General features: G+C 44.8%; 2 protein-coding genes across 2 annotated transcripts; one reads left to right on the top strand and one right to left on the bottom strand.

The window, feature by feature from the left end:
• Positions 1-759: 759 nt before the first annotated feature.
• Positions 760-3377, bottom strand: LOC143803758 (interferon lambda-3-like). Its single transcript, XM_077281531.1, has 6 exons — positions 3277-3377; positions 2265-2454; positions 1607-1684; positions 1321-1464; positions 1118-1198; positions 760-849 (listed from the first exon to the last, which is right to left on the bottom strand). Exons 1-6 carry the CDS (start codon positions 3375-3377, stop codon positions 760-762), a joined length of 684 nt encoding a protein of 227 aa, XP_077137646.1.
• Positions 3378-3429: 52 nt separating this feature from the next.
• LOC143803757 (uncharacterized) lies at positions 3430-17007 on the top strand. Its single transcript, XM_077281530.1, has 6 exons — positions 3430-3481; positions 3595-3773; positions 16098-16175; positions 16307-16450; positions 16568-16648; positions 16918-17007. The coding sequence occupies exons 1-6, from the start codon at positions 3430-3432 to the stop codon at positions 17005-17007; spliced, it is 624 nt and encodes a 207-aa protein (XP_077137645.1).
• The last annotated feature ends 1289 nt before the right edge of the window (positions 17008-18296 follow it).

Genomic DNA, 18296 nt, shown 5'->3' with positions numbered 1-18296 from the left:
CTTGTCATCATTGATACAACAGTGAAATTTGAATTACACCAGCAAATTGCAAAGGAAAATGTCAGAAAATTTGCCCATGAGCTCAATCTCAAGAGAATACATCATACTGCAAGACAGTTATATACAGTAGCTCTGCTTTCTCACAGTTTCTGAATATGCTTTGTCAAATATGTGGGTCTGTGGTTCCTAATGTTCATATTGTATAGATGATGCTCACTTTTTATGTCTTTCTTATATCTCTAGTTATTTCTTATAAGCTTAGTGGGGTTGTCAATAAATCAATATGCACTTTTTAACAAGTGGTCAATCAAAGCTTAACTTTTTGAAAAAAGTATAAGAATAATACATGAACTTATACTTTTGTTACATAAAAAATGTAGTTTTATTCAGCAGAAAACCAGAATAGAAATCAATACAATAACTTAAATTAATAATTATATATTTAATAAAATAAATATTAATAAATATATATTTTAAATTATAAAAATACTTCTATAGTATTAGTGTTTAAGAAAGTCCATAGAGGGATGTTCTTCTTGTCTCTGAGATTGTATTTTGAAGCTCCTCGACAGTTGACTGAAAATCCACTTGTGGTGTTAACTTATTGATTTCATCATGTATTCTCTTTATCAGTTCTTCACAATGATCATGAATCATTGGAGAAAGGGAAGGGAATTATTGGTGATTAGCATAGCAGATGTTCCACCATTTGAAGGACATCTTGTAGATTCATGCTTTTTCTTTGAAACTTCTTTGTAGTTACTTCCCATGAGCCCAGCATCCAATATCTTCCACGACTAGTGGGATGAGACTGTGTAACACAGCCTCCTGGAGACATTGACGAGATGTCTACAAAATAAAATGTAATGTGATTAATATGCATGTTGAGAATTCACCATTAACAAAAAATATTGTCTTCCTGTTATCTCCTCTGTCTGCCTTCTATGCTTTTTTTCTTCCTTTTTGTCTTGTCTATGTAGTACAGATCATTGTAAAAATGATCCTCTTTAGACATGAGAAGGACCTCATCGACTGTATGTGTCCAGAGTCACCTATCTACTTCAGCATAGAGGACAGGATCATGCTTCTACTTTTCACTGTAAGATACCGTACGTACCTCTTTCATAAAGTGGTGGAGATGGTGAAGCCATGGCTTCAGCTTCTCAGAAGGTGTTTTACTGTGTCCTGGTGACTCTTTCTGAATACAAGATATACAAGATTATGATAAACTATGGGTCAATAAGTAAAGTATTAGCACAAAAACATCAAAGCATGAACTATGAAAATAGTAAAGATAAAGAGGGGACCATATAGACTTACACAGAGCAGAAGATCATCTCTGATTTTGAGGAACATCCCGAGTGACTGTGAGACCAGGTCAGGTACAGCAGATGTGGACAGATTCGCCAGAACTTCTGTAGTTATTGCAACTCGCTCCAAGGTCAAAATCAGACGATCACTGGCCTAAAGAAAAAAATAAGAAAAATATGTGTCTAAGAATGGTTCCTCAAGTATATTAGGATGTAAGAACATTTTATTTCACAGAACATTTATGAAAGAAAGTGGTGCACAGTACAATACAAGTGAATGCCAGATATGTACTTACCATTAGGTCACATACAGATGGCTTGTGTTTCACCATTCTTCTGTAGCATTTGATTGCACTGGTTGACATGTTCTTCTCCTGTGGACAGATTGAGCAGAATTTGTTGAGTCTTTACATAACGTTAAGTGCATTGAATATAAATAAAGTCATCAAGAATATCTTTCTATATAGTGTGACTATTATACAGAAGTCAGGAACCACAATATTAAAAACCACCATATATTATAAATTCTTAATTGAAAAGAAGAGATTAATTCCTTTTTCGGATTTGTATTACAGGGTGCTTTCACATTGACCTTATCTTGACATCATCAATCCGATTAGGGCTTGTGTCCAAACCCTCTGCAAAATAGGATTCGAACATCTGTACCAACTATACACTAAAATGGTGTTGGCAGAGCTAAAATGCGCTCTGATGTTCATTATTTTCGGGCGTATAGACCTAATGGAGGTAGATATTTGGCCGTGGAGGTGAAGATATTTGGACATAGTAGACTATGTCTGTATGTCCTTCTCCGGTTTTGAGTGGGGGTTAAAATGTAAGCCCAAAGAGACCCAGGAACGTGAAGGTAAGTGAAATATCTAAGCACCCTTTGTTCCTGACTTCTGACTAAATAGATGTAAAAACTATAAAAATAATATAAATTTCCCTTCGTACATGTTCATTCTGCAGTTGTTTGATGACCTTGATATCAGCGGAAGATACTGATTGATATCTGGACATGGCACAGCGTCTCTTGTATGGATGTCCGGTCACTGCTACAAGAACAATACTGAAGGTCAGGAATCTGATGTCCATGGCTGGAGTATTTGTGGGGATCTGAAGAATGTATTCTCGTCCTATGAATCTGTGTATACAATAAAACATAGAACATAATTATTACACATAAACTCATCATGAAGATGTCCAAGGTGTTGCTATTCTGCATATACGAGAAAAAGAAAAGACACCACATAAAGATATGCACATATCAAATAAGTTAATCAATATGCATAGTTTGTTCTCTGCTCTGCAGGTCAACAAGCCACAAGGAACAAAACAATGGTCAATAAACACATTGTCAGATGTCGGTTGTTCAATGATCTTGCATCCCTATCGTGTAAAGATAGCAGGCAATACCCTGTAGGAGCTGATATAAGAAGCAAGCAGCACCCTTTCAAAAATATGAATTACTTGACTAATGGTGCACCCTCTCCCCTCCTCCATGCTATTCTGCATATACACCAAACAAAAGATGCTCACCTGCCCGGTTGACTTGCGTTCCTCTGCTGCTCTCAGCTCTGTTTCTTGTCTTCCCATGTTTCTCCTTTTATATTTCAGTCTCATGGAGAAATTTTCTTTCTACATTCAGAATTGAAATGACATGAGAAATGTGTCTACAGCGATGGAAAATTCTTACAACTTTCAGTTTCCTTAGTATGCAGGTAGGAATGTAACGTCAGGTAACTAGGAGGAGACTCTTCCACTACGACAGGTGACAGGAGGAATCCCTACTATGTACAGAGATATTACATTTAGTAACATGAGGAAATTACTGACTGATGGGAGCATGGATGATATAAACAGTTGAATAATCTGTTTTTGATTGTTAAACATAATATCTTTGTATAAGGCAGGGATTCCTTCAGTCACCTGTAGTTGTGGAGGAGTCTCCTCCCTGCTACCTGACGTTATCTTCCTAGCTACATACCAAGGAAACTGAAAGTTGTAAGGGTTTCCCATGACTTCTGTCACTTGAATTCCAATTGCAGAGCGAAGTTTTCTCCACATCCTGAAAATGAAGAAATTTTTCTCCTGCAGATTGAAGAATAAAAGGAGAAACATGGGAAGACATAAGTCAGAGCTCGAAGCAGCAGAAAGACGCAAGCAAACGGGCAGGTGAGCATCTTCTACTGGATGTTTGCACAGAATAGTAGTGCTGTGACGTCTGCATGATAAGTTTATATACAATAATAATGTTCTATGCATGTATGTATCTTACACACAGATCCATTGAAAGAGAAGAAATACCTCAATACTCCAGCCATGGACATCAGATTGGTGGTCTTCAGTCTTGTACTCGTCATAGTGACCGGACATCCACACCGGAGGCGTTGCCCCATGTCCAGATATCAATCAGTATCTTCTGCTAACATGAGGATGATCAAACAACTTCAGAATGAGCATGTAAGAAGGGAGATTGTTTTATTTTTTTTTATAGATGTACATTTATAGAGTCAGAAGTCAGCATGCTTTCACACGTGTTTTGTTACAAGTGAAGAACCACAGCAAAGTGTAAAAGACAATTAATCTAGTCTTTTCCGTTATGTTTTACTTGAGAACCTTCAGTGGTACAATTGAAGGTTAAATTGAATAATTGATTAGTACTACTATTGATCTGGTACATGATGAGATGATCTATTTATGTTTGGTTCTTTACTTTTTGACTCACTCTATATAGTAGACATCAATTATTAGGCTGCCGTCACACTAGCAGTATTTGGTCAGTAATTTACATCAGTATTTGTAAGCCAAAACCAGGAGTGGGTGATAAATGCAGAAGTGGTGACTTGTTTCTGCAGCGCCCCAGAGTCCTGGTCGTTGCAGTACTGATGCTCCGCCGCTAAGGGGGGCTGTGGTACGTCTGATGGCACTGAAGGAGTTCACCTTACCAGGTATCACAGACAACAATACACTTCACAGTCTGGCCTCCAGGGGGAGCTAAGGGTACTATATATTAGGCCACTCCTCACAATCTGGTAAAACTGGGGGTTGGATAGGAAGTTAGACAGAAAGCTGACTGGGGATTGAACAGGCAACATCCCGTGGCAGGGGGTGTTGCGGGGAGAGACTCAGGGGGGTCCCTGTCAGGGGTGGGATCCTGACAGAGGCCTAGCGAACAGAGAGAACATTACGGGACCGCGCCTGCACTAGATAGCGGCGGTGCCCTAAGAAAGGACAAGAAGCGAGGTTTATTGTGCTGAGTGAGAAACGAGATCAACGCAACAGAGAAATACCAGTAGGAGTCGTGCTGTAAGACGAGGCAACATCCTACTGAGGAGCGTAGCCAGTGGCCGGAACGCCGAGGAAGTACTAGGCTCCAAGCAATACTTCAAACCTATGGCAGGACAGTCAGCTATAGGCGGGCTGTCTCACACAAATCACCTACGAAGACACAGGGGGGCAACAACAGGAGAAGGGTGACACTAGAGTCCAGGAAGAACTCCGGGCCTACCCGTCATACGGGTGCGTCTTAGCCATATCATCTGGCGGACGAAGAAGAACATCAGAATCGAGTTGTGAGGGAACACGAGAAACAGACACAACAGTTGTGGGGACTATCCCGTAAGCACAGCAGGGGAGGACCACAACACACAAGCGCTAGAAGGTAGGCACAGATTTCCACCTGCAAAGGGAACTCTGGAGGTGCCATCGGACCGGCCGGACTTGCGCAGCCCGGTTAACCGTATTCCGGATTGAGGACCCTGAAGCCTTCAGTAAAGAGGTAAAGAGACTGCAACCTGGTGTCCTCGTTATTTACTGCGACCGGCACTTCACCGCACTACCACCACCATCCACACCTATTATTGGGCGCCCCTCAGCAGGGTCACGGACTGGGTCTAGCCACCGTGACAATCCCAGAACAGATGCATGTAGGATAGCTGCGGAGACACCATCACGTGTTTCTCAACGCAAGCAGTGAATAGCCAGACCTTTCCCCGGGAAGGAACAACCACGGGAAGGGCAGCATCCAATAAAGGAAAACATCCAATACAGGAAAACCACCTATGCCAAGCATGGTATCCATCCATCACGTGTTTCTCAACGCAGTGATCCAGAACACTGCCCCCATCCCTTATGGGAAATATGCAAATGCATGTAGGATAGCTGCGGAGACACCATCACGTGTTTCTCAACGCAAGCAGTAAATAGCCAGACCTTTCCCCGGGAAGGATGGTATCCATCCACAGACAGCTGTTTTGGGGGCAGTGTTCTGGATCACTGCATTGAGAAACACGTGATGGTGTCTCCGCGGTGTTGGATGTTTTGGTCTCCCCGAGGCCAATCATCTGTTCCTTCACAGTCTTTTACTAGGCACTGCTCCTAATAGCCAGATTCCTACTCCACACTGATGAGGGGCAAACACCCCGAAACAGCTGTCTGTGGATGGATACCATGCTTGGCATAGGTGGTTTTCCTGTATTGGATGTTTTCCTTTATTGGATGCTGCCCTTCCCGTGGTTGTTCCTTCCCGGGGAAAGGTCTGGCTATTCACTGCTTGCGTTGAGAAACACATGATGGTGTCTCTGCAGCTATCCTACATGCATTTGCATATTTCCCATAAGGGATGGGGGCAGTGTTCTGGATCACTGCGTTGAGAAACACGTGATGGTGTCTCCGCGGTGTTGGATGTTTTGGTCTCCCCGAGGCCAATCATCTGTTCCTTCACAATCCCAGAACAGAGACTGAGAGGCCCGGTACCGGGTACCCCTCGGCCCTGCGGCAGTGGGGGCGCTGCAAATTTGGCGTCACGAACAGGATCTACTTAAGCCTGAAGAATCAGGTCATGTGTGCCTTGGAACTGTGATTTATTTTGCTTGAACTGTGACTTATTGCAAAGACTGTGGATTGCCACTTGCCGCCAAAAGTTCCCGCCAAAACCGCCGCCATTACAGCGCTAAGGAGAGTGCAGGAGAAGAAGAAGGGTGTGGAAGTGGGCGTGAACAAGCTGAAGAGCGCGAAAGACAATGGCCGCCCAGTCTAAATATTTCAGCCCCTTGAGGACGTGTCCGTCAGCAGCCGAGATCCGCCTCCTGATCCTCAATGGTGGGCAGAGACAAAGAAAACAAAACCGCCCACGGAGGAGAGAGCGGGAAAAGGACGAGGAAGAAGGAGCGAGCCACGTGGAGGATGCCATGGCCAGCCGCCCGGAGCCGGAGCGTGGGGTCGGAGCCGAGGACTCCCCCAGCTACCCGGAGAGGCACCGCAGCCAGACCTCCACAGTTGACGCTGACCTCCTGCAGACCGGAGTGGATGAGCTGATCCACCAACTCCTGCAGATGCAGCTGAGCACTGAGGCCGGGTGGAAGAAGACCATCATCGGGAGCCTCGCCAGACGTCTGTCGGCAGCCTCGTCTGGTCCGGAGCAGGAAAGAAGTTCCAGCGCTCCAAAGCCAGAAAGCAAGGCTCTGCCGGAAAGCGAGATGCTGCAAACGGAGATGACAACGCCGCAGCGCAAGGCCCTGCAACCAGCGTTCCAGATCCCAGCGGAGACGGAGCAGATCGGCACAGGAGGGACCGCATCTGAAGCAGGTATGAAGAACGACCCTGCCTCGCCAGCAGAGCACCTGCTGATAGGCCCCGTCGCGTTACCCCCTCTCCCTGGTACCTATAGACTCCGGCGCTTTACACCCTGGGATCGGGCCACGGGTATTGAGCACTTCTTAAAGGCCCCAATCTCGCCGATCACCTTGCCGAGCGAAGTCTATGCGGAGCTACGGCTGCCAGAGCAAGAGTAAACCTCGATGCCATGGATATGTAAATAGTTAACTGTCTTCTTGCTGCTACAACCCGATGAGGGTTAACTCTTAAAGGGATCCCTTTGTTTACCCGGGATCCCTTCTTCTGCTTTTTTGTTTTTGGTTCCTGTTTTATCATTGTTGAAAGAACTGCTGGATCATGAACACTGCATGATTACAAACTCCTTGTAAATAGTTTGCACCTTCTTAAAGGTGCCCTCTACTGGTTTTACAAAAGAAAGGACTCTTTGCGAAGAAACTGTTCCTGGAAGCAGTACCGGAGTCCTTGCTGCGTACGGACTTGCAGCTTGAGAAGTTGCACTACCTCATAGAGACTTGGTCCCCTCTTAAAAGGAATGTTCATCGATAGCACTTAGAGAATGATGATGCTTTAAAAGAAGAAGTAATAATTCTGATATGTAAAAGTTATATGTAGAAAGCTAGTTAATTGTAAGAAATGTTTAATGATGTGTCAGAGAATGAGGACAGGAAGTGGACCCGTACGGGGTTAGTCGGTGAGTCCTCTTAGGAGCCATACAGAGATGGCTCAGTGATCTTGAACTGAGAGATGGATGATACATTCTATACTGTGTATAGTAGCAGAAAGGCAGTAGGCCCGGGCGGAAAGGGGCGGTCCTGCAACAGAACGAGAGGCAGTAGGCCTGGGGCAGATAGACAGGCGGTCCTGCAGATGTAAAGATGGAAAATGAAGAAAAAGTTGATTAGCCTTATAGTGTTTTATAAGAAGGTCTTTAGTGGATTCAGCGTGTACGTCCTTAAAGGCAATGTTAAATTATTGTTCAGAAATTTGCACTAAGTAGAATACCCGGTTGGGTAAGAAAAGTTATTTATAGTATGTTACTTATAATATTTAACCATGTTTGTAACGTTCAAGTGTCCTCACCTCCCATAAAGGGAAGCTCTGTTCAAATTTGCTTATTGTTACTGCATTTCTAAAATTGTATGTCTTTTTGCTGACATGTATTGTTGTTTTCTTCCCAGTCCAGGAGTACTGGATTTAACGGGGGGGGAGTGCAGTGCCCCAGAGTCCTGGTCGTTGCAGTACTGATGCTCCGCCGCTAAGGGGGGCTGTGGTACGTCTGATGGCACTGAAGGAGTTCACCTGACCAGGTATCACAGACACCAATACACTTCACAGTCTGGCCTCCAGGGGGAGCTAAGGGTGCTATGTATTAGGCCACTCCTCACAATCTGGTAAAACTGGGGGTTGGATAGGAAGTTAGACAGAAAGCTGACTGGGTATCGAACAGGCAACATCCCGTGGCAGGGGGTGTTGCGGAGAGAGACTCAGGGGGGTCCCTGTCATGGGTGGGATCCTGACAGAGGCCTAGCGAACAGAGAGAACGTTACGGGACCGCGCCTGCACTAGATAGCGGCGGTGCCCTAAGAAAGGACAAGAAGCGAGGTTTATTGTGCTGAGTGAGAAACGAGATCAACGCAACAGAGAAATACCAGTAGGAGTCGTGCTGTAAGACGAGGCAACATCCTACTGAGGAGCGTAGCCAGTAACCGGAACGCCGAGGAAGTACTAGGCTCCAAGCAATACTTCAAACCTATGGCAGGACAGTCAGCTATAGGCGGGCTGTCTCACACAAATCACCTACGAAGACACAGGGGGGCAACAACAGGAGAAGGGCGACACTAGAGTCCAGGAAGAACTCCGGGCCTACCCGTCATACGGGTGCGTCTTAGCCATATCATCTGGCGGACGAAGAAGAACATCAGAATCGAGTTGTGAGGGAACACGAGAAACAGACACAACAGTTGTGGGGACTATCCCGTAAGCACAGCAGGGGAGGATCACAACACACAAGCGCTAGAAGGTAGGCACAGATTTCCACCTGCAAAGGGAACTCTGGAGGTGCCATCGGACCGGCCGGACTTGCGCAGCCCGGTTAACCGTATTCCGGATTGAGGACCCTGAAGCCTTCAGTAAAGAGGTAAAGAGACTGCAACCTGGTGTCCTCGTTATTTACTGCGACCGGCACTTCACCGCACTACCACCACCATCCACACCTATTATTGGGCGCCCCTCAGCAGGGTCACGGACTGGGTCTAGCCACCGTGACAATCCCAGAACAGATGCATGTAGGATAGCTGCGGAGACACCATCACGTGTTTCTCAACGCAAGCAGTGAATAGCCAGACCTTTCCCCGGGAAGGAACAACCACGGGAAGGGCAGCATCCAATAAAGGAAAACATCCAATACAGGAAAACCACCTATGCCAAGCATGGTATCCATCCATCACGTGTTTCTCAACGCAGTGATCCAGAACACTGCCCCGATCCCTTATGGGAAATATGCAAATGCATGTAGGATAGCTGCGGAGACACCATCACGTGTTTCTCAACGCAAGCAGTAAATAGCCAGACCTTTCCCCGGGAAGGATGGTATCCATCCACAGACAGCTGTTTTGGGGGCAGTGTTCTGGATCACTGCGTTGAGAAACACGTGATGGTGTCTCCGCGGTGTTGGATGTTTTGGTCTCCCCGAGGCCAATCATCTGTTCCTTCACAGTCTTTTACTAGGCACTGCTCCTAATAGCCAGATTCCTACTCCACACTGATGAGGGGCAAACACCCCGAAACAGCTGTCTGTGGATGGATACCATGCTTGGCATAGGTGGTTTTCCTGTATTGGATGTTTTCCTTTATTGGATGCTGCCCTTCCCGTGGTTGTTCCTTCCCGGGGAAAGGTCTGGCTATTCACTGCTTGCGTTGAGAAACACGTGATGGTGTCTCCGCAGCTATCCTACATGCATTTGCATATTTCCCATAAGGGATGGGGGCAGTGTTCTGGATCACTGCGTTGAGAAACACGTAATGGTGTCTCCGCGGTGTTGGATGTTTTGGTCTCCCCGAGGCCAATCATCTGTTCCTTCACAGTCTTTTACTAGGCACTGCTCCTAATAGCCAGATTCCTACTCCACACTGATGAGGGGCAAACACCCCGAAACAGCTGTCTGTGGATGGATACCATGCTTGGCATAGGTGGTTTTCCTGTATTGGATGTTTTCCTTTATTGGATGCTGCCCTTCCCGTGGTTGTTCCTTCCCGGGGAAAGGTCTGGCTATTCACTGCTTGCGTTGAGAAACACGTGATGGTGTCTCCGCAGCTATCCTACATGCATTTGCATATTTCCCATAAGGGATGGGGGCAGTGTTCTGGATCACTGCGTTGAGAAACACGTGATGGTGTCTCCGCGGTGTTGGATGTTTTGGTCTCCCCGAGGCCAATCATCTGTTCCTTCACAATCCCAGAACAGACTGAGAGGCCCGGTACCGGGTACCCCTCGGCCCTGCGGCAGTGGGGGCGCTGCAAATTTGGCATCACGAACAGGATCTACTTAAGCCTGAAGAATCAGGTCATGTGTGCCTTGGAACTGTGATTTATTTTGCTTGAACTGTGACTTATTGCAAAGACTGTGGATTGCCACTTGCCGCCAAAAGTTCCCGCCAAAACCGCCGCCATTACAGCGCTAAGGAGAGCGCAGGAGAAGAAGAAGGGCGTGGAAGTGGGCGTGAACAAGCTGAAGAGCGCAAAAGACAATGGCCGCCCAGTCTAAATATTTCGGCCCCTTGAGGACGTGTCCGTCAGCAGCCGAGATCCGCCTCCTGATCCTCAATGGTGGGCAGAGACAAAGAAAACAAAACCGCCCACGGAGGAGAGAGCGGGAAAAGGACGAGGAAGAAGGAGCGAGCCACGTGGAGGATGCCATGGCCAGCCGCCCGGAGCCGGAGCGTGGGGTCGGAGCCGAGGACTCCCCCAGCTACCCGGAGAGGCACCGCAGCCAGACCTCCACAGTTGACGCTGACCTCCTGCAGACCGGAGTGGACGAGCTGATCCACCAACTCCTGCAGATGCAGCTGAGCACTGAGGCCGGGTGGAAGAAGACCATCATCGGGAGCCTCGCCAGACGTCTGTCGGCAGCCTTGTCTGGTCCGGAGCAGGAAAGAAGTTCCAGCGCTCCAAAGCCAGAAAGCAAGGCTCTGCCGGAAAGCGAGATGCTGCAAACGGAGATGACAACGCCGCAGCGCAAGGCCCTGCAACCAGCGTTCCAGATCCCAGCGGAGACGGAGCAGATCGGCACAGGAGGGACCGCATCTGAAGCAGGTATGAAGAACGACCCTGCCTCGCCAGCAGAGCACCTGCTGATAGGCCCCGTCGCGTTACCCACTCTCCCTGGTACCTATAGACTCCGGCGCTTTACACCCTGGGATCGGGCCACGGGTATTGAGCACTTCTTAAAGGCCCCGATCTCGCCGATCACCTTGCCGATGCGAAGTCTATGCGGAGCTACGGCTGCCAGAGCAAGAGTAAACCTCGATGCCATGGATATGTAAATAGTTAACTGTCTTCTTGCTGCTACAACCCGATGAGGGTTAACTCTTAAAGGGATCCCTTTGTTTACCCGGGATCCCTTCTTCTGCTTTTTTGTTTTTGGTTCCTGTTTTATCATTGTTGAAAGAACTGCTGGATCATGAACACTGCATGATTACAAACTCCTTGTAAATAGTTTGCACCTTCTTAAAGGTGCCCTCTACTGGTTTTACAAAAGAAAGGACTCTTTGCGAAGAAACTGTTCCTGGAAGCAGTACCGGAGTCCTTGCTGCGTACGGACTTGCAGCTTGAGAAGTTGCACTACCTCATAGAGACTTGGTCCCCTCTTAAAAGGAATGTTCATCGATAGCACTTAGAGAATGATGATGCTTTAAAAGAAGAAGTAATAATTCTGATATGTAAAAGTTATATGTAGAAAGCTAGTTAATTGTAAGAAATGTTTAATGATGTGTCAGAGAATGAGGACAGGAAGTGGACCCGTACGGGGTTAGTCGGTGAGTCCTCTTAGGAGCCATACAGAGATGGCTCAGTGATCTTGAACTGAGAGATGGATGATACATTCTATACTGTGTATAGTAGCAGAAAGGCAGTAGGCCCGGGCGGAAAGGGGCGGTCCTGCAACAGAACGAGAGGCAGTAGGCCTGGGGCAGATAGACAGGCGGTCCTGCAGATGTAAAGATGGAAAATGAAGAAAAAGTTGATTAGCCTTATAGTGTTTTATAAGAAGGTCTTTAGTGGATTCAGCGTGTACGTCCTTAAAGGCAATGTTAAATTATTGTTCAGAAATTTGCACTAAGTAGAATACCCGGTTGGGTAAGAAAAGTTATTTATAGTATGTTACTTATAATATTTAACCATGTTTGTAACGTTCAAGTGTCCTCACCTCCCATAAAGGGAAGCTCTGTTCAAATTTGCTTATTGTTACTGCATTTCTAAAATTGTATGTCTTTTTGCTGACATGTATTGTTGTTTTCTTCCCAGTCCAGGAGTACTGGATTTAACCGGGGGGGAGTGCAGCGCCCCAGAGTCCTGGTCGTTGCAGTACTGATGCTCCGCCGCTAAGGGGGGCTGTGGTACGTCTGATGGCACTGAAGGAGTTCACCTGACCAGGTATCACAGACACCAATACACTTCACAGTCTGGCCTCCAGGGGGAGCTAAGGGTGCTATGTATTAGGCCACTCCTCACAATCTGGTAAAACTGGGGGTTGGATAGGAAGTTAGACAGAAAGCTGACTGGGTATCGAACAGGCAACATCCCGTGGCAGGGGGTGTTGCAGAGAGAGACTCAGGGGGGTCCCTGTCATGGGTGGGATCCTGACAGAGGCCTAGCGAACAGAGAGAACGTTACGGGACCGCGCCTGCACTAGATAGCGGCGGTGCCCTAAGAAAGGACAAGAAGCGAGGTTTATTGTGCTGAGTGAGAAACGAGATCAACGCAACAGAGAAATACCAGTAGGAGTCGTGCTGTAAGACGAGGCAACATCCTACTGAGGAGCGTAGCCAGTGGCCGGAACGCCGAGGAAGTACTAGGCTCCAAGCAATACTTCAAACCTATGGCAGGACAGTCAGCTATAGGCGGGCTGTCTCACACAAATCACCTACGAAGACATAGGGGGGCAACAACAGGAGAAGGGCGACACTAGAGTCCAGGAAGAACTCCGGGCCTACCCGTCATACGGGTGCGTCTTAGCCATATCATCTGGCGGACGAAGAAGAACATCAGAATCGAGTTGTGAGGGAACACGAGAAACAGACACAACAGTTGTGGGGACTATCCCGTAAGCACAGCAGGGGAGGACCACAACACACAAGCGCTAGAAGGTAGGCACAGATTTCCACCTGCAAAGGGAACTCTGGAGGTGCCATCGGACCGGCCGGACTTGCGCAGCCCGGTTAACCGTATTCCGGATTGAGGACCCTGAAGCCTTCAGTAAAGAGGTAAAGAGACTGCAACCTGGTGTCCTCGTTATTTACTGCGACCGGCACTTCACCGCACTACCACCACCATCCACACCTATTATTGTACGAAAAAACAGAAGAGAGCACTCACCGTCTGAAGAACTATTCAGTCTTTATTGTGGCATAAAAAATTACGGTTAAATTTAAAAATGAGTTACGCACATTTTTAAGATCTCATGTAGAGAGGGGTACGATTTCTGAAAAACAGGCAGAAAAATTACTCCCAAACTTTCCAAAAAAAGCACATTGGTACCATGTACCGAAAATACATAAATCTATAGAAGCACCACCAGGCCGCCCTATTGTTTCAGGGGTAGGTTCATTAACAGAACCTCTATCGAGATATTTAGACTGGCTGCTACATCCTTTACTTCCGGATATCCCGTCCTACATACGAGACACAAAAAATTTTTTGGAAGTGATAAGACATTTCACGTGGCAAGAGAGCTTCAATTTGGCCTCAATTGATATAGAGAGCCTATATACTCGAATTCCACAAAGCTCGGGCGTAGAGGCGGTGAGAGAAATCTTGTCCAGTACCACAACAGATCCCAATACCATAAGATTTATCTGCGATGGTTTACAGTTTGTGTTAACACACAATGCGTTTCAATTCGATTCCACTTGGTTTCTTCAAATAGAAGGGACTGCTATGGGTACGCCCGTAGCATGTACCCTAGCAAACTTATTTTTGGCAGTTTTCGAAAATCGGTATGTATACGCAGATATTAATCCCTTTTTGGGTAATATAAAACTGTTTTTGAGATTTGTAGATGACGCCTTTATTGTATGGGACGGGACAGAAGATGAATTTAAACAATTCGTTAGGTATTTAGAGCAGATCAATACCATGAATATGAGGTTGACTTCGGTTTTTGGTGGACATTGTTTGGAATTTTTGGACGTGAAATTGCAGATAAATGAGGGTACCATAGAGACTGAAGTGTTTCGAAAACCTTCAGCAACTAACTCCCTCCTCCATTATAACAGCGCACACCCGCGATACACGAAAAACTCTCTGCCATACAGCCAATTTTTAAGAGTGAAAAGAGTCAATAATACAGAGGAAGGATACATCAGACAATCACAGGAGTTATATGATAGGTTCAGAACACGGGGTTACCCTACTTCAGTGCTAGATACGGCCAAAACTAAAGCTGAAGTACAAGATAAATTATTTCCAAAAAAAGTGTATCAGAAAAACGTAGCACAAAAAAGATTTGTCTTTAGTTTTAAATTCGGCCCTATGGATAATTGTATCAGATCTGCCATAAGAAAAAGCTGGCACATTTTAGAGAAAGATCCCACACTCGCACTTCCTACCAGCCAGGGACCCCTGTTTGCTTGCCGCAGAAGCAAGAATTTAAAAGACGTTTTAGTACGCAATAGAGTGGTTACTGAACGACATAATTGGTTAGAAGCAGGGACCCCGCAGGGCAATTTTAAATGTGGTCAGTGCAATTTCTGCAGGTTTCATTTAGTAGGTAAAACAATACAAATAGGTCCAGTTTGTCAAAAGGTTTGCGATTTTATATCATGCAAAACTACACATGTAGTGTACACATTGTTTTGTCCCTGTGGTTTTTATTACGTGGGGAAAACCATTCGTCCCCTCTTTGTTAGATTCAGAGAACATTCCAATTCGATTAACACAGGAAAAGGAGTTCCTCGCCTTATCAATCACTTCAGAACTCATCATGATGGTAATGCAGCACTATTATGGTTCGCCGGCTTGGAAAAGGTGAGACTCCCTCCACAAGGGGGAGATTTGAATAGGCTGCTTTTACAAAGAGAAGGTAAATGGATATTGCGAGTGAATGCAACAGGTCCTATGGGCCTCAATGAGAGATCGGATATGTCCATATTTTTATAAAGTAAATGTAGATCGTTCCATATACTAAAGTAATAAGTTTGTAATGAATGTTACCAGTTTTGTTATTTATTGTTTTTAATAGTATTGTTCATTTTATCTGATTAGTAAGTCACAGGTAGCCTTGGCTGACGCTGGAGTAGGGGCGGGATCTGAATGACGATCAGCTGTTTAAAGTTCCCCCACCTCCCAGTCTTACCTTAGACCCGTAGAAGCGCATAAGCGCGAAACGGCCGTCGTCTGGTGACACCTCCGTTCTCCCGTGAGACCTTGCTAATTTTTTATGCCACAATAAAGACTGAATAGTTCTTCAGACGGTGAGTGCTCTCTTCTGTTTTTTCGTACATATTTGTGGACTTTCATGTTTTTTCAGAAGCACCCAAGTCTGTAACTCTGGCAGAATCACGCAGTAAGCTTGAGCCAAACCCTAAGTCTCTGATTGTAACAGCTGTATGTGCGGACTTTCTTTATTTGTTTGCCACACCTATTATTGGGCTCCCCTCAGCAGGGTCACGGACCGGGTCTAGCCACCGTGACAATCCAAGAACAGAGACTGAGAAGCCCGGTACCGGGTACCCCTCGGCCCTGCGGCAGTGGGGGCGCTGCATTTCTATTATACTTTTCCTCTGATTGTTCCACTCCTGGTTTTGGCTTACAAATACTGATGTAAATACTGACCAAATACTGCTAGGGTGATGGCAAACCTTACACTGTACGGAAGTTTATTCCGGATGAGATATTTTATAATATGCTGTATCCATGTACATCTGAAACAAATCCTGCTTTATCCGTCAACAGGAGAAGACCATGTCCACCAGTGCAATCAAATGTTACAGAAGAATGGTGAGACACAAACCATCTGTATGTGACCTAAAGGTAAATAGACATCTGTCACTTTATTCCATTACTGGCCTTGAAGTAGTTCTTGAAAATAAAACCCACCTTACCTCCTCACCTAGTCACATATTTAGATGCATCAAATATTTTCCCCTTCTTCCCTTCTACAGGCCAGTGACCATCTGATTCTGACACTGGAGCGAGTTGCTGTAACTACAGATGTTCTGGCGAATCTGTCCACATCTGCTGTACCCGACCTGGCATCACAGTCACTCGGAATGTTCCTCAAAATCAGAGAAGATCTTTCAATCTGTGTAAGCTCATATGGTCCTCAGGTTCATTGACTGCATGGAATGTGCTTTTATGTTTTGTGGCTGATATTAGAAATATCGACCCATTACTAATCATTATTTTGCACTTTTCACATTCAGAAAGAATCACCAGGACACGGTAAAACACCTTCTGATGAGCTGAAGCCATGGCTGCACCATCTCCAGCACTTTGTAGAAGAGGTAAATGTTGTACACTAATCTACAAATGCACTAATAGCATTCTGTCTTTTTTGGTGGAAGAGGTAAATGACCATAGACATGAACAGTAGATGAGGATCAAGATTGACTTGAGTGACCCCATAATGTTCTGAAGTTGATGACATTATAAAACTAAATATCGAGAGAACATAGATGCAAGAAAGCAGCCAATGGCATAGAGACTAGGAGAAATTGTAGGTAGTGTTGAATCCATAACAAGCATGATAAACATTGTTCATATTATTTTGTAGGAATCTTTGCAATGTCTCCAGGAAGCTGTGTTACTCAGTCTTATCTCGCTGGTCGTAGAAGATATTGGATGTTGGGCTCATGGGAAGTAACTACAAAGATATTTTATAAAAGTCTCCAAGTCTAGAGGATGCTCTTCAAATGGTGGAACATTTTCCATTTACATCATTGTGATTTTGTTCCCTATTTATATGATTGGTATCCTTTGTGAAGATCTGACGAGGACAATACATGATAATTCTAATTAGAAGCTCTCTAGAAACTGATCTAGAGTCACCGGTCGTAAAGTCTCAACATCAAGATCAAATAGGAGATTAATTTTCTCTTTGTAAATTTTCCTAAATATGCATAGTTTAGTCGTGCTTTTGATATTTTCCATAATATATTTATTGATATCTATTTTAATATGTATGTAATTATTTAATTTTTATATTTTGAAATGTATATTTATTAATATCTATTTTTTTTAAAATATGTAATTTATATTTATTTGCATTCTGGTTTTCTGTTCAAAAAAAATATAATTTTAATAAAATTAAATTAATTTACCTATTGCTCTTATAACTATAGGAAAAAGAAAAGCTCCGATAGTGAAGTGGTTAAGAAGTAAATGTTGACTTGGGATGATTCCAGAGATTTAGCAGGAGGAAATGTGTGTATGTGAGTAAATGCAATTCTATGGTGCATGCTGAATTCAAGTTGGCAGCCGAATAGTGATTTTGCTAAAGTAGGACTAGCCCAGTCGAGCACCCAAAGTGGGTCTAAGCACTAATAGAATAATTTCTCCTAAAATTCCATGAAACACGACCCATCTGTCCTACTTGCTTTCTGTGGATGACACGTCCCTACATCATCCATATAGACTCCCCGGCATTGCACTCCTCAGCAGGTGTGCTTCTCTGCTTTGATAAGGGCAGAGCAAGGTACTGCAGTGCTTAGGTGCCTGGAAAGATTAAAGAGCCCATCGCATGTGCACTGCAGTTCTTTACTCTGCCTTAGATAGGGTAGAGAGGTATGAGCATGATAGTGATGCCGGGAAGACTGTGTGAATGACGTAGCGAAATGTACTTCACACGAAAATTCTCTAGGGATACACTTTATGTATCAGCAGAAATGAAAAGGAGCATGATATCAGTAATAATATATGGTAACCACCATCAGAATGTCAGTGTTTATGATAGACAATTTTATTCCAATATTTCTATGAAATTAATTTGAAAATAGAAAAAATAATAAATACAATAAATATAATACATAAATTATTAATACATAAAATAAAAAAGACATCAATATTTTAAACAGATCAAAAACATGATTTCTTTGGGAACATTAAAAAGTAAAAAAAAAATTAATGGCATCCAGTAAACACTGCTCTAGATGT

This window comes from Ranitomeya variabilis, chromosome 2, assembly GCF_051348905.1.
Source record: "Ranitomeya variabilis isolate aRanVar5 chromosome 2, aRanVar5.hap1, whole genome shotgun sequence".
Classification (NCBI taxonomy): Eukaryota; Metazoa; Chordata; class Amphibia; order Anura; family Dendrobatidae; genus Ranitomeya; species Ranitomeya variabilis.
This window is presented reverse-complemented; position numbering and strand designations above follow the sequence as displayed.

Coding starts and splice junctions, on each gene's coding strand:
- LOC143803758 (XM_077281531.1), bottom strand. CDS start 3,377: ATGTGGAGAAAACTTCGCTCTGCAATTGGAATTCAAGTGACAGAAGTC. Junction 1,199..1,320: donor GAGATGATCTTCTGCTCTGT/GTAAGTCTATAT, acceptor TCTTGTATTCAG/AAAGAGTCACCAGGACACAG. Junction 850..1,117: donor TCCACCACTTTATGAAAGAG/GTACGTACGGTA, acceptor TTTATTTTGTAG/ACATCTCGTCAATGTCTCCA.
- LOC143803757 (XM_077281530.1), top strand. CDS start 3,430: ATGGGAAGACATAAGTCAGAGCTCGAAGCAGCAGAAAGACGCAAGCAA. Junction 3,482..3,594: donor AGAAAGACGCAAGCAAACGG/GCAGGTGAGCAT, acceptor TCTTACACACAG/ATCCATTGAAAGAGAAGAAA. Junction 16,649..16,917: donor TCCAGCACTTTGTAGAAGAG/GTAAATGTTGTA, acceptor ATTATTTTGTAG/GAATCTTTGCAATGTCTCCA.